This window comes from Triturus cristatus, chromosome 4_1 (genome assembly GCF_964204655.1).
Source record: "Triturus cristatus chromosome 4_1, aTriCri1.1, whole genome shotgun sequence".
NCBI classification, from domain to species: domain Eukaryota; kingdom Metazoa; phylum Chordata; class Amphibia; order Caudata; family Salamandridae; genus Triturus; species Triturus cristatus.
Genome location: NC_140585.1, coordinates 651,562,041 through 651,577,604, shown reverse-complemented (window position 1 = coordinate 651,577,604; position 15,564 = coordinate 651,562,041). Strand labels below are relative to the sequence as shown.

Below are 15,564 nucleotides of genomic sequence, written 5' to 3'. Positions count from 1 at the left end.
AACCTACATATGTGTGACCAAAGGAGACTTTCCACTGCTACACTTTACCGATTCCTAAATACCGAATTTTACCGATTCGGTATTTAAGAATCGGTAAATAGAATGTAGGTAAAAAAATCGGTATATTTTACCGATTCGGTAATATTCGTTATTACCGATTCGGTATTTACCGAATCGGTAATAAGGCATACCTTCCCATTCACTATTACCGATTCGGTAAATACCGAATCGGTAATAGGAGGAGCATATTCAAGGGTGGCAGGGTGTCACAATGACACCCTGTTGCACCCCTGAATCGTGCATGCGTGCACATGTGGCGCACATACATGCCCTAAGGGCATGTATGTCTGCCACATGGCACTTTTAAAAAAGCGCAAAATTGCTTTTGAAAAGGTATTCGGTATTTACCATCAACTTGTAGTTGGTGGTAAATAACGAATCCTTAAACCAAAAATGCACTCACTTGAGTGCTCCCTACATAGGATTTAAGGATTCGGTTATTTACCGATTCGGTATTTTACCGATTTCTTAAAATACCGAATCGGTAAATTACCGAATCCTTCAATCCAGCCTCCTGCATCTCAAAGGGCTAAATACCGGTCGGTAACGGAAAATTTACCGATTTTCGGCAGTTACCGACCGGTATTAGCCCACCTACATATAGCCCTTAGTCCTGCAGTACCATGCAGCGGAAGCCAGGGTAGAGTGTATAATCATTAAAGCGGCCCAAAAGACCTCATCTGCAGCAAATACGAATGAGTACCGGATATGCCTTAAAGGCACCTAGACAAGTCAATTCATTATTTCTTTCACCACAGCCCTCAACAAAATAAGAAACTATCAGTGCCACACTAGCACTCATCTCCAAGCAGAAGGGCAACCCTTCAAACATGAAAAGAAATGGATCCATAAAACCTTCTGCTTGAACAAGGAGAAATATATTGCATATTCCAGCTGTTACTTCTTTTGAACACTGTGGCTTGGCCTACTCAAAAGCTTTCAAGTAGATGTATTTTGTGAACTGACTTGAGCCATATATTGCAGCGATTGCAGTCCCTGGAGACAGGCCACGCTGCTCCATCTAGCAGGGTAAAGTTAAGTATCAACAAACTCTCCTGCACCATCGGGGAGCATGGCCCACCTTTGATGTTTGCCACTCTAATTACTGCTTTCAATGCAAACCTGAACTATGAAGCGCAACAAAGACCTGAATAATCCATTGATTAGTACCACACTTGTCTAAAAAAACTTGCCAGCAAGGGGACCTCAAGCAAATAAGTACCATGCACAGTTCACTCAGGAATGTGCCTCTGTGAAGCCAAGACTGCAAATGCTAAGGGAGTGAGGCAAGTCGATGTTGGGCATCCTGCTGTTGGGTCGTTCCTTGGAGCTCTACAGCACCAAGCCTCGCACATGGGAATGATGCTCATGAAGTCCATCAAAGAAGAATCTGTCAACCTGCTAAAAAGTCACAACGAGTGCCAAACCAGCGACAAGTGGGATCAAAGGTAAACCCTGTCAAAGATCAATCACTTTGCAAGGGTTTGTCAATTAACATGTCACTCAAGATCGTGAAGGAACTCTGTTAAGCTGTCAAACAGCTGAGCAACTGGAGCTCATACATTTTGCCTACAGTGTGCATAAGAACGATCTAGTTGCTCTCCTGCCGTAGCTTATAGGCCTGCTTGATGGTTTTGGCTGTTTGAAGGGCAAAGTTGTCACATTACACATTGATCAGTCTGTCCAAACCTGCTTCCCTCCTCTACCACTGAAGTGTTACTTTCCACATTAGACCCAAAGTGGAGGCTAAACTCGAAAGCAGACCTCATTGAATGAGTGGAAGGGCCCATTTACTGGGTCTCTCCCATGGTCATCACCTGCAAACTGATGATCCGGTTCCACCGGCGGAGGGGTAGGTCTCACAGTTGGATTCCTTGCTAACCAGGACACTACATGATAGGTGTCCTAAGACCCGCCGATAACTGCTGAGGCATGACTCCTACAATAGTAGGTCGTCCTCCACCGCTGTGGTCACTTTTCCCACAGTTTGATTATTTGGGAGGTGGGTGTATCCACCTCATCACGATGTGCAGATGCATGTTATTTGTTCCTGAAGAATTGCCATTCGATTCTCCTGACGAGCGAGGCAAGAAACATGTTGACCTGTATAATTACGAGTAGAGCGTAAATATCCTGATTTATCAAAGTCACATATACGCCACTCTTCATTTTAATCAGGCAGGGAACCTATCTGAATAAAGGTCTCTTATTGGATTCCCTTACCTGTTTTAATCACTGCACTCACGTATTCGCCGCATCTACTCACATTGGGACCCTCGCCCCCACTACACCATACGGCGTGGAACAAAAGATCTCCGCCAAAGAGCCCCACATTGGGTGCCCGTCTGGTATTGCAGCGCCGACCCAACGAGGAGCAGGCCCAATGAGGAAGCATGACACCTAGCTGGCTGGGTGTGTGAGGGCCCTAGTTCCAAAAGGAGGAATTCCCCTCCCTCTTGTAACATCAGTTGGACCACCCCCATAGTAATAGTTATCCTGGCTCTCTCACCTGCTCAAGACCCTCATAAGGAACTACTATTTCCCTCTTCTTTTTTTAATCATCACCTGCAAACCTCAACAACCTAAGGAGTTGAGACTATACATCTATATATATCTATATATCTATCTATATTATCTACTGGCGGTCGCCAGTAGATAGTTATAGTTAGGACCGTGTTTCCATAGGAAATCTCAAAATTCTATTTTGAATAACTTTGGCGCCGGTTGACGAATCCTCGCTAAATTTTCAAAACTAATGGGGCGCTCCGTTCAGCTCCTACCCTGAAAGTCTCGGGGTGATTCGTCAAGCGGGGGCCGAGAAAAAAGGGGGGTCCCAAAATGCGTTTTCCCCATGCATTTTTCCATAGGACCTTTAGACGCAGCTACAGCCCGAACGGCTGAACAGAATTACTTGAAATTTGGCAGAGAGGTAGCCATAAGGTCAAGGAAGTGCCTTTTGCAGGTCTGGTGTAAATCTGTTCAGTATTTCCTGAGAAAATAGCATATCAATATCTATACGCGCGCAGGGTGCGCGCACCGTGCGCGCACCGTGCGAGCACCCTAACGTGCGCGAGCGTAATTCTGATTGGTGGTTACATGTTAGTCAACGTTCGAATCGGTCGAAATCAGGAAGTGTCGGCCGCCAGTTTGTTTGTTTTCAGTGCGAGAGTGAAAAAGGAAGGTGGCGAACGTGAAAAGGGGGCAGGGTAGAGAGTTATTGGTTTTTTATCAGTAAAATGTCCAGCTAACTATAACATGTGTGAAACCTATGGTTTTTTCAGTGAATTTGCAAGGTTTTTTAAATGCTAATTCCTAACTATAACGTGTGTGAAACCTATGGTTTTTTCAGTGAATTTGTACGGTTTTTTAAATGCTAAGTTACTTTACGCCATTTGTGGCGTGCGCGCCCACTTAACGCAGTTAGTTCCGTGCGCGCACGGTGCGCTTCGCGCACCGTGCGCGCACAGTGAGCGTACGGTAAGCGTAATCGCGTACGGTAAGCGTAATCGGCGAAATTTTCGAAAAAATTAAAATTGCCTTTTTTCACTTGGGGGATAGTTGGGGACTCCCTCGACATGGCTAGGTGCTTGGGAGCTGTCTAAACAGCCCCTTTACATGTTTTTGCACTTTGTTTTTCAACCCCCTGTCAGAGTGCGAGAGAGAAAATGGCGGCCGCCGCTTCCTGGTTTCGACCGATTCGAATGTTTAATAAGATCTAACGGCCAATCAGAATCGCGCTCGCGCACGTCACCGTACGCGTACGGTAAGCGCACCGTAAGCGCACCGTAAGCTGGCTCAGATATATATATATTGATTTAAAGGCTATTTTCTCAGAATCTACTGAACAGATTTACACCAAACCTACAAAAGGCACTTCCTTGACCTGAGGACTACCTCTCTTCCAAATTTCATTAAATTCTGTTCAGCCGTTCGGGCTGTAGCTCTGTCTAAAGGTCCTATGGAAAAATGCATGGGAAAAACGCGTTTTGGGACCCCCCTTTTATCTCAGCCCCCGCCTGACGAATCCCCCCCGAGACTTTCGGGGTAGGAGCAGAGCTCAACGCCCCACCTATTTTGAAAATTTTGCGAGGATTCGTCGACCGGCGCCAAAGTTATTCAAAATAGAATGTTGCGGATTTCCTATGGTAAGAGGGTCCTAACTATAACTACCTACTGGCGACCGCCAGTAGGTAATATATATATATATATATATATATATAGATATAGATATAGATAGATGATCTAAGCTGAAAAAATTGAGGAATATGTCTGTTTTCTAAAGGAGAGATTGAGACACAGGTCAATGTCTCTAGAAGATATTCTGTCAGGTGAGGCTGCTGGTGAGTACCTTCAAATGGCTGAAAGTGGTATTAAGAAAAGTAAATGGAGGCAGCTGTTAGAAAATGTGTTGGTGCATACTCCTGATGCCCAAGTAACTCTTTGATCTTTGCACTATGTGGGCCACAAGTTACCTGTAATGCCTGCCATGTGGCTCTTGAGTGGGAATCAGTTAGTTCTTCCCCAAGCCCTAGACCAGCAGCCTGTGCAGCTGGCCCATGTCAGGCATCAAGGAATTTTGACGACCAAACATCAACTGTTTTTTCAGGACTAGATCAAGTGGTAGAAGACACCATTGAACAAGGTCTTTAATGTCCGCCCGTAAATACAAACGAGTCACAAGCACCCATCATTACAGAACACATTCTTACCCCATTGAAATAATGTAGTGTTGCACGTGTGTGACAATGATGGTTTAGCCTTTGGGTTTTTTCCCCCTCCAGTGTTCGTCTAAAATGGTTGTGTCCAACTTCAATAAAAAGGTAGGCCTGTGTCTTCATTTGAGGAGTTCGGATCGAGCTATCCACTGTACAACTGTGTGCGCTTTCACTCTCCACTACCCTGTGAGGTCTGTCCCTGCACACAAAGGCCGACATTTCAGTCTCTGTTAGAAATGGGGTTTCTGGTTGGCTAGGGTATGCACCTAAGCCAGGCAGAACCCACCACTCTAGTCAGGGCAAGGGAGTTACACACCCAAGATAACCCCTGTTCACCCCCTTGGTAGCTTTGCAGAGCAGTCAGGTCTATCCCAGAGGCAATGTGCAAAGCGTTTGCGCAACACCCACACACACCAATGACACACTAGGCACACCACAAAAGGGAATCCATACCAGGCTTTATGAAAACATACATATTTTTTATTATTTACCACAATACATCACAACAATGGATCACATTGGTCAATACTGACTTTGGAAGGTAAACAGTTCTTAGCAATCACAGCACACAAATCGATAACAGTAATCAGTTCCCAATCGAACAAGCCTTTCCACTTAGGAACACCAAGTAGGCCTGTGTACCTGAAATCCCTGTGATGTGGATCAATCAATCAGGGGAATTTTAAGCGCGCTACTCACTTATGAGTGTCTCAAGGCGCTATGGGGGTGGGGGGGTATGCAGCTCCGCTCAGTCGAAGAGCCAGGTCTTGAGTGTCTTCCTGAAGATGTTCAGGGAGGGGGCGCGTCTGATGTCGATCAGGTGCTCTTTCCAAGTTTTGGCCGTGATGTAGAAGGCTCTGCCACCTGTTCTGCCTCCGCGGATGCGCGGGGTTTCAGCAAGGGCGAGGTCGGAGGATCGAAGGTTTCCCTTGGGTCGGTGGAAGGAAATTCTTTCGCTGAGGTATTGGGGTCCGGTGTTGTGGAGGCATTTGTAGGTGTGAGTATCTTAAAGGTGAATCTCTTCTCAACGGGGAGCCAGTGGAGGTTCCGCATGTGTTGGGTGATGTGTTCGTGTCGAGGGATGCTGAAGACGAGTCTGGCTGCGGTGTTCTGTATGGTCTGGAGCTTGCGGAGCAGCGACTTGTTGATCCCGGCATAGAGTGCGTTTCAGTAGTCCAGTCTGCTGGTTATGAGTGAGTGGGTAACTGCCTTTCTTGATTCGGAGGGAATACATTTGAAGGTCTTTAGGAGGATGCGGAGGGTGTAGAAGCAGCTGGTGGCGACGGCGTTGACTTGTCGAGTCATGGAGAGGGAGGGAGTTGAGTACGATGCCGAGGTTCCAGGCGTGGTCCGTGAGTGTGGGAGGGCATTCGAGGGAGGAGGGCCACCTGGTATTGTCCCATGCAGAGGGGGAGGAGACAAGGACCTCTGTCTTCTCCGAGTTGAGCTTCAGGCAGCTGCTGTTCATCCAGGATGCGACATCCTCCATTGCTTCCTGGAAGTTGAGTTTGGCGGTGATGGGGTCCTTGGTGAGGGAGAGGATGAGCTGGGTGTCGTCGGCATAGGATACTATGCTGAGTCCGTGCTGTCTGATGATGGCTGCGAGGGGGGGCCATGGAGATGATGAAGAGTGTGGGGCTGAGCGATGATCCTTGGGGTACTCCGTAGTTGATTTCCGTAGGTTCGGAGAGGAAGGGTGATAGTGTGATTCTTTGGGTTCTGCCAGTGAGGAACAAGCGGATCCAGTCAAGGGCTGTTCCTTGTATACCGGTGTCATGGAGTGACGACATGGACAATCAGTAAATGCGGTTAGCAGACCTTCGCTGAAGGAAGGGCCCACCCGCAAAGACTTCTGTCGGGGCAAGTGCGGAGGTATACGGTAACAACTGGTCCGTCAGCTCCTAGCTGCAAGGGAAGCTCTGGGGCTCTGGTTAGGGCCAGGTCACGCTGGCAGCCCCCAAGTGAAAGAAAAAGCCCATGGGGTTCTGGTCGAAGGCAATGAAGCCTGCCAAGCGGCTCTCCCGGGCAGAGGTGCTCTGTCTCCGGTCATCGACTCTGGCCAAACAGGGCAGGGGTGCCAAGCCCTGTTTACAGAGCGTGACTTTGGCTGGGGATGAGAGCATCCTCACGGCTCTGAATTTTGCAGTGCGGCGTCCTGCTGGGCAGGGCTGAAGCTCCCTTTCTCAGAGGGCTGCCTCGGTCGCTAGGCAACGCCTGGGGGCTGGCAACTCGCAGGTTTTTTTTGCTCAGCGGGAGTGGCTGGTGCGACGAACAACTGGAGTTTAGAGGGCCTGGTTACTCTCTGGAGTTGGACACGAGTGTAGGAGAGTTCAGGGCGGCTGCAACACTCACACGGCCAACGAGGCCCTGAGGTTTTAAGCAACACCCCAGATACCAACAGAGGAAAAAGAAAGAAGGGTGTAGCACATATAGCGGAAGACTTTGATGTCCTGGAGTCTTCCACAACAGGAGGCCAGCATGCACAGGCCCTAGGAGACTCCTCAAGCAGGATACCACAGCGGGGCAAAAAGAGTCAGTAGTTTTCCTCCACCACAGACAGAAGCAGCAACTGCAGGCCAACCCCACACAGCAAAGGGGCAGTACTCCTCCTTACAGCTCTCCAGCTCTTCTTCTTGGCAGAGTCCTCTTGTTACTGGAAGTAATATAAAGTTTGGGGGTTTTAGGTCTAATACTTATACCCCAAAATGTCTTTGTTCTCTTTGAGCAAGGGTCTCTGAGCCCAGTCCAAACCAGTTCTGTCCTCACTTGACAGGTGGAGACAGCTTTGTGCAAGAGAGACGGGCCCTATTCAGGTGCAAGGAAATCTCCCATTACTCTAAATTCAGCAAAGCCCCATTTAGCTAAGCTCTGAGTCATGCAGGCAGGGCAAGGCACAGCTCAACCCACCCAGTGGCTGTCTACAGTGTATGCACATCCCCATCCCCAGCCCCTGTCACTCCTAAACCAGACAGTCAATACACAAACAGGCAGAGGCATACAGAATGTATTTTTTTTTTTTTGGGAGGGGGGGATTTTTTTTATTGACCACATAGCTTCACATTACATCATGTATCATTACCATTCACATTATTATACTGCCGCATCTGCATGACCATGTACTGCTATGTCCCCAACATCTGTGGGGCACAATACATTTGCAATGTTGTTTATGTTTTTAATATTAAACAAATAAAACTAAACAAGTAACATGAGACTTCCCTGTCTCCCCCCCGGCTGCAGACAGTGGCACTATTTGTTTGTATGTGGGCACTCAGATCGGCAGGCATAACTAGTTTAAGTTGTGAGTGGGAGAGGGTCGTTATCACCTACAGCGGTAGGTACCTGCGAGGCGTGTGTGGACCACTGTGTGGGTGTAGCTTCATCATCACTCTGTGTCGGTACCATGGACACTTCTGTTAGCATTTGTCCCCATTCCATCAAATCACTCTCAGCGTTCTCATCCGTTCTTACTGCCCTAAGGCGACATTCTTCCGCCACTCCCCACTCTCTCATGTCATCTTTCCATTTGTTCAATGTGTGGGCGCAGAGTATCCAATGTATCGCAATCCGTCTCTTTGCCAGGACTAGACTGGCACACAGAATGGTTAAACAAGAAAATGCCTACTTTCATAAACACATAATTTGAAAACCATCTTTACGAAAAGATGTGTTATTAAATTCTGAGCTCAGAGAGCCTAAACTTTATTTCTCTATCTTGTCCCAATGGGAAGTTATACTTGTAAGATGTTCCAAAGCATTTCCCATTCTATCCTTTGGGGCAAGATATCCTTTCAATAGTGAAAAACAAAATTGGCAATATTTCACTATCAGGACATGTCAAACACACCAGTACATGTCCTACCTTTCACATACACTGCACCCTGCCCAAGGGGGTGCCTTGAGCCTACCATAAGGGTGCCTTACACGTAAAAAAAAAGGGAAGGTTAGGACCTGGCAAGTGGGTGCACTTGCCAAGTCGATATGGCAGATAACAACTGCTCACAGACACTGCAGTTGGAGGTCTGAGATTCCTTTTCAGGGCTACTCATGTGGGTGGCACAATCAGTGCTGCAGGCCCACTAGTAGCATTTGATTTGCAGGCCCTGGCACACATCAGTGCACTTTACTAGGGGCTTACCAGTAAATCAAATATGCCAATCAGGGAGAACCAATTGTAACAATAATTTACACACGGAGCACTTGCACTTTGACACTGATCAGCAGTGCCAAAGTGCCCAAAAGCGTCTAAGCCAGCAAAAACGAAATCCAGCACAGCATCAAAAATATAGGAGGTCACAATAACTGCACCCTCCTTAGTATGTGATTTTCGCTGAATAATTGGATTGACTAGAGATATGTATTGTCTTTTTCAATTGTTTTATGGCACCTAAGTTGTAAAGGCTTCACTAATGTGAATGACACTTTCTTTCTTTATGATGAAGGTAAAAGTTAATATGATGGTCTATAATAAAATACAATTCAAATTGCATATTTAGTATAACAAATAACTATTATTCTTACTTACCAGCTGTACATAGTTGAGTTCTTTATTTTTTATTTTTTCCAAGGCCTGCAAGGCTTGTTTGGTAACCGGGAAGGCTATTCCTTGTAGAGTCTGATGTTTGGAGTCTACGCCATCTGATTGCGTCTAAAACAATTAAATGAACATATTAATATTCAAAAATGAATTCCTTAAGTGTTTCATGCTGCTATGTCGGCGTTTAGATTACATGTACACTACTGTACAGTGGCAATCCAGTAAAGTCCAGTTCCAATATAAAGTGCCTATGAGTGCAGCATGAAATAAATACTGCAGCACTTGTATGGCCAACTGGACATCTGAGAGTGGGAGTACATTAAAGAAACACCTGAGAGTGGTGGTGTGTTTGAGCGTGGATGTGCGTTTCTAACAAGGAGTGCACTATGCTAGGATATAATAACAATTAATAACAATATATATATTGTTTTTTTAAACACAGCGACGGCTTTTTGTCTTATTTGTTCAGTTGTTAAAAACCAGCCCCAGGACATGCTCATGGTAGAGTAAACTAAGGGTGATACCACTGTTGTGCTGTAGTCACAGTCTCTTCAATGCCGTTAAAGACCATAACTTCCATTGCCTTTCCCTTGAAATACTGTATTACATTAAACACTCATGCAAATGCTGTTGAAAATAACCCTTTCAATTGACACAAGAACAGGAACCCAGAACTTAGTGGAGGGGGTAGGGGGACTTGAAGGAAGGGGGATCCATGCACACTGACCACACATACCTTATCATGCGCCTTCAAGGATGAAAAAGCATGCTTCTTTTGAAACCAGAACTGCGTGCATTACTGTTTTTCTTGTATCACAAAGGACAAGCAGAACCGTATCATATGAGGAGGTGAAATCTAGGTACCTCTGAGTGCTATGGTATTACTCCGCCTATGACGTCACCCCATGTAATGCAAAAGAACTCCTCAGTACCATGATGCCGCCATTTGTCATGGAGATAAGGTTAGCTAATTGTACATGCACCAACCTCTTGCGCAATCATTTCTACAGCCACAAAAATAAACAAATGCATAAATAAAAAACAACAGAGCCTTTTCAAAGTTCATATACTTTGAGAATGTTATTCTTCATCTTTACAGGTTCCTCCCATTAGATGCCACACTTTCAATTTTGGACACTGCAATAAGTGTATTTATGCAGCAGAGTAATTAATTTCAGCATAAGACACATAAGTGCAGCAAGTATTAAGTTATTAACAAAACAGTAATCCAAGAGTTAGATGGTGTTTTCATTTGGAATGAAATGCACATAATTCAATTCAATAAAAAAATGTAGATTCAGGCCAAACATCGAGAGTTAAAGCGGGCAATTTTCAGGAAACATTGCTAATTTATTGAAACTGTGTTGTGTGGGCAAAATGTTTTTAGTGCCGATGCTTACTGCACATACGTTTCATGCTGAAATACAAATAATGAAACACATAACGGTAACACCACAAACAGTCGCCAAACACAGAGCCAAAGAAATTATGTTTGCCTATCGCATACCATACGTTTCTTCTCTGGAGCCTGTTTGAAAAGAATACAACAGACTAACTACTGAGTTCATGTAATAATTAAATTTCACATTGCAAAACAGCAAAATCAGAAATAGAAGAACCAGACATTTACAACAATGTAGCATAATAAACACGTTCTTCTAGTAAATGCATTAATTAAGTCAGTGGCTATCAAACTTCAACTTGGGCTGTGTAAGAAAGTGTATTACTATTTGGGGTGAGCAGTTGCCCACTGCAAGGAATAATGACACTATCCTTTCGGTGAATCCCAAAATTACTGAACGAACCTGAGCTCAAACCCCTGGCAGCTGAGGCAGTCAGGCTTAACTTAGAGCACTGTGAAAAGTATTTACACAGTAGCAAAACAGTAACTAAGTCTAACCACCAAATAACCCACATCCAAAATTAGAATTTTTTTTTACTTTTTAGTTAACAAAATGACACTACAACCACGAAAACCCAATAAAGCAAATCGGAGATAAGCATTTTAATGTTTAAAGTAAAAATAGCATAAAAACGCATGAAAACCTTGGAACCAATTCCTGTTCTTTAAACCGTCTCTTCTTGCCTCTATGCAAGTAAGTTGTCTTAGCACCAAGAGGCCCACTACGAGTTTCTAAGATGTCCTCTCACCCGCATAACTTAGTGGAACAAGTTAGAAGAAGGTCATTGTCCATCTATGTGCACAATAGCTATGTAGTCTTCAGCAAGTGGAAAGGCCAGGCTGGACCCAAAGGGCCTGCTTATGGCCTTCACAAAGGATGTTTACAGCTTCTGATTGCTTGATATCAGTCTCACAGGAAGTCAAAGATTCCTCTTTACCTTGTACTTGTTTGTACACAACCTAAATACACTTTTCTAATTATTTTGAAAAGTGCAGCCATCACATTGAATGATGTCAAATACAAAACGTAACATATTCATCTTGTTTTACCTTCACTTATTTCTACAAAACCTTACATATTATTTGAAAACGTATTTGTGAACAACGTATACACTGTCAAGCTATACAAAAGCAAACTGTATACATTAGACATGTACAAGCAACTCTCAGCACAGTGTAGGTTTATAAATGAGAACATGCACTCAAAATAAATAAATATATGAAATGTAATGGGGGTACATAAGAGGAAAATGCCAAGACTATGTCAAAGAAAGGGAGTCATATAAATAGCACTACCATGTACACAAGCACTGGAAAAGCCAAAAGGTCTTATTGTGATATGCTTGTGCAGTCGCTATGATCTTTTTTTATGTGTTTATTGCAAGCATGTGCCACAAAAATAAGACAAAGAAACAAGGTGCCACTCATGGCTGTTTTACTTATGTTTTTTTTTTTTTTTAGCACAAGCCTTCTGGTTGTGCCATGCATTTTACTATTATTTTCTGTTAAGGCAAAAAGACCTCATCATCTACCCAAGCAGTCAAGATGCAGGCTGGCAGAATGTCACTCTAACACTTAATAACAGCAACATCAACACGGAAATAGGAAATAAACCACCATCTAACTAGGCACTTGAAGTGCAGCCAAAATAAATATTATAAAATTATAAAGCACAGTTTGATAGAGCTTTGTCTGGAAACAATGAGTAACTATTTTTTTAGCACGACGGAGCAATATGCACACACTTTCTGCAGTCTTTCAAAGTGAAGCCAAGGGAGCTAATTGCTAAAGTGGGGCGACCGATTGCCCCAAGCTGTATGCAGTGCTGAATGGAAGTAAAATGTGAATGACCATTCAACAGACCAATGGAGGAAGCCTGCTGAATAAAAGCCCTTCTATATACATACAGTAGCGCACAGATCATGCGCACTTTGGAAGTGCACACCGCTCCCCCCATGCTCTAGCCAGCCCGCTCTGCCCGAGAGTCACTGACGGCTATAGGAAAAATAACATGATAACAACAATAGTTATTATCATGTTATTTTTCCTTTTGCTTAGTGGGGCGAAGCTCCTCCGCCTTAGTGGAGGAGACGCCACTGTATACGTACATTATTTATGATTTTTGGGACATCAATAGTCTCGTTAGTCAGCGAAAACTGTCTCAAAGGTCAGACCACAAGTTGTGGTTAGAATAACATGTAACCTTTACCAATTCAACTTTTTACTATTTATTACATTTCAAAGTTGTATAATGAAATTACTTCAGGTAGGAGGAAAACCCTCTATTTCAATTATCATTTTAAAGGTCCGGCTTATCTTTTGTTCGTCAGTGCCGAAGGGGGAAATTCACTTGATCTGTTTGTACAGCTGGCACAACCTTTACATTGCAATAAGTAAGGATTTCAAGAAAGACACACTCTACACTGCAAAATGCAGGCTTGGCAAATGTTCGAATAGCCACTTGGTAACTTTGAATTATTAACAAAATTCTCATGCACTATTTCTCAAATAAACTGAAGTCAAACTGAAGCTTCCAGGCTTTTAACAAAGAATGAATGAATAACGATCACCACAAACACATCATGCATGTCTGAAACACAGGTGTGCGTGTATGAGGTTACAAAGGGTCATGTCTTTTCTATGAAACAATAGTAATGGTGAATGAAGATCACAGTGAATGGAAACAAGGCATTGAATACAAACATCGCTGTTTCAAAGCAGGCTTACACTGTTCCTGAAAAGAAATAGGAAACCGCGTTTCGAAATATACATTAAAAAGGCAGGCAAGCATAATCAATAATAATAATAATAATCAACCCTTCCTGGACATTGCGAAATGCACAAACGTTCAGTTTGTGACAGGATACCCCAAAGTAACATTTTGTTAATTTATCATTTGTAAACCAAAAGTGTATCATTTGGATAGCCCTCTAGTGCGTTAGGAATGTGAGCGCCATTTACAATGGTAGTTACTGTTGGGTCCATGAAGTTTCTTGAATTTGAAAGAATAGCCCACCTGCATCAACAGAGGTCTTATTGGTATTACCCCGGAAAATATTACATTGTAACTTTGCGTTATGAAAAGACTATACTGACTTAGCAGATAGTCCAATTCATACGACAGAACCCTCTGGTCTGTGTTGTAATCTACTTCAGAATGTATTTCATTCGTATTCTTATGATGTCATTGGAATGTCAAAGTGAGGGTGATTCATTCTATGTTGTGCGAGGCTGAGCGAAGCAGCGGATGAGACCGTTGATGCTGTTTTGGATATTTACCAATAAAGGTCTTCTACTACAACTTATTAGACAAGGACTTATTATTACACTGGCGACGAGGATGGGATCAAGCTTGATTGGGGACAAGCACTGGATTCCAGCATCAACTCCCCTACGATTTTTTTCGGAAGTCGGACCCACGTAACGTAACCTTCAACGAGAAAATGTCTCGTTTTTGAAATTCCTTTGGATTTTACGAAGGCGAACGGAAATTGCCTCGAATTTCGTTTACTTCAGAGGGGAGCTGGCATTACTTTTAACTACCCTATGCCATTTGTGGACTTTCTCGATTGAATTAAAAAAAAAAAAAAAAAATTGTTATTTTTTTTTGTGGTGACTACAAGCTTCGGATGGCCTGGATGAGATAGCGGATGGCCCTGTTGAGAGGTCGGAGGTGAGGTCGGAGGTGAGACTATTTAGTTTTTTTTTTATCAAGTTTGTCAAGAACATCGTTGGAAACCCGTGCATTCTTTGAATGTGATAGCGCTCGCACTCACCGCTTCAACATTCTCTGCTCGCACTCGCGCATGCCTTCATCCGAATGCACTTCCTGAGTTCTTAAACGGAGTGGATCTCTCTCGTCATTACGTTGGTTTATCCTACGTGAATCTGCGTCAGCGCCATTTTGGATTGGGGTGTTTTTCCGAATACACTTCCTGTTTTCCCTGACGGGTTTTCAAAGCAACGTAAACCTACGTCGGCGCTAGTTGGATTATTTGGATTTGGATTCTTTTACGTGTTTAAGGCGTTTTGGACATTTTTTTTTTTTTTGCAAGTGAATTCAAGACTCAGTTTTCGTTTCCCTCGACGGAGACTACGGTGACTACTTTAATTATTTTAGTTTATTTTGTTCATAGTGACTAGATTGATTATCTGCTATTCTCTCTTTCTTCCACACGCAACGCAGATTTCCACACGCAGATTTTGTTACATTGGTTACTCTGTTATGATGGCGGCTTCAACAAGCATGTCCCAACCTCCACCTTTTCTTTCGGAAAAAGGTGACCCTATACTTCCTTGGAAAAGGTGGAGGAATTTATTTGATTCTTATATTGTTGCCATAGGAGGGGAAAAGTTTTCAGCCATCAGGAAGCAAGCCATTTTATTACATAACCTGGGAGTTGAGGGGCGAAATACATATGATAGCATGGATCTTATTCATATTGGAACGGAGGAGGGGGAGCCTAATGATGTTTATGAAATGTCAATGACGATGTTGGAGAAGTATTTTGGCCCTAGGATAAATGTGGTCCTCGAGAGACATAAGTTTTTCACTAGAGTCCAGAGTAGCAATGAAAGAGTGAAAAGTTATATTGCCTCTCTTAAAACCCTGGCACGCACATGTGAATTTGGAGATCTCTCTGACTCATTAGTCAGGGACCAGTTGGTTAGGTGCACAAACAGTACCCGTGTGCAAGAGAAACTCTTATCTAAAAATCCTACATTAGTGGAAGCTGTCGCGATTGTAGAGGGCATGGAAAACACCTCTTCTTGGGTGAAAGAAATGAAGAGAAACCATGAAGAGAAGAAGGAAGCTAGTGAGGTCCATGTTGTAACAGATACAGAGTACT

The 15,564-nt window shown here is 43.8% G+C and overlaps 1 protein-coding gene across 2 annotated transcripts in view; it reads right to left on the bottom strand.

The window, feature by feature from the left end:
• TWF1 (twinfilin actin binding protein 1) overlaps positions 1–15,564 on the bottom strand; it is a 240,397-nt gene that overhangs the window by 91,316 nt on the left and 133,517 nt on the right. Inside the window, exons 6-7 of one of the 2 annotated variants that reach the window (XM_085653045.1) lie at positions 10,820–10,840; positions 9,301–9,423 (exon numbers count right to left, since the gene is read on the bottom strand). In XM_085653045.1, the coding sequence (XP_085509171.1) occupies positions 9,301–9,423; positions 10,820–10,840 (144 nt within the window). The remainder of the gene's footprint in view (positions 1–9,300; positions 9,424–10,819; positions 10,841–15,564) is intronic. The other variant, XM_085653046.1, reaches the window with a different exon arrangement.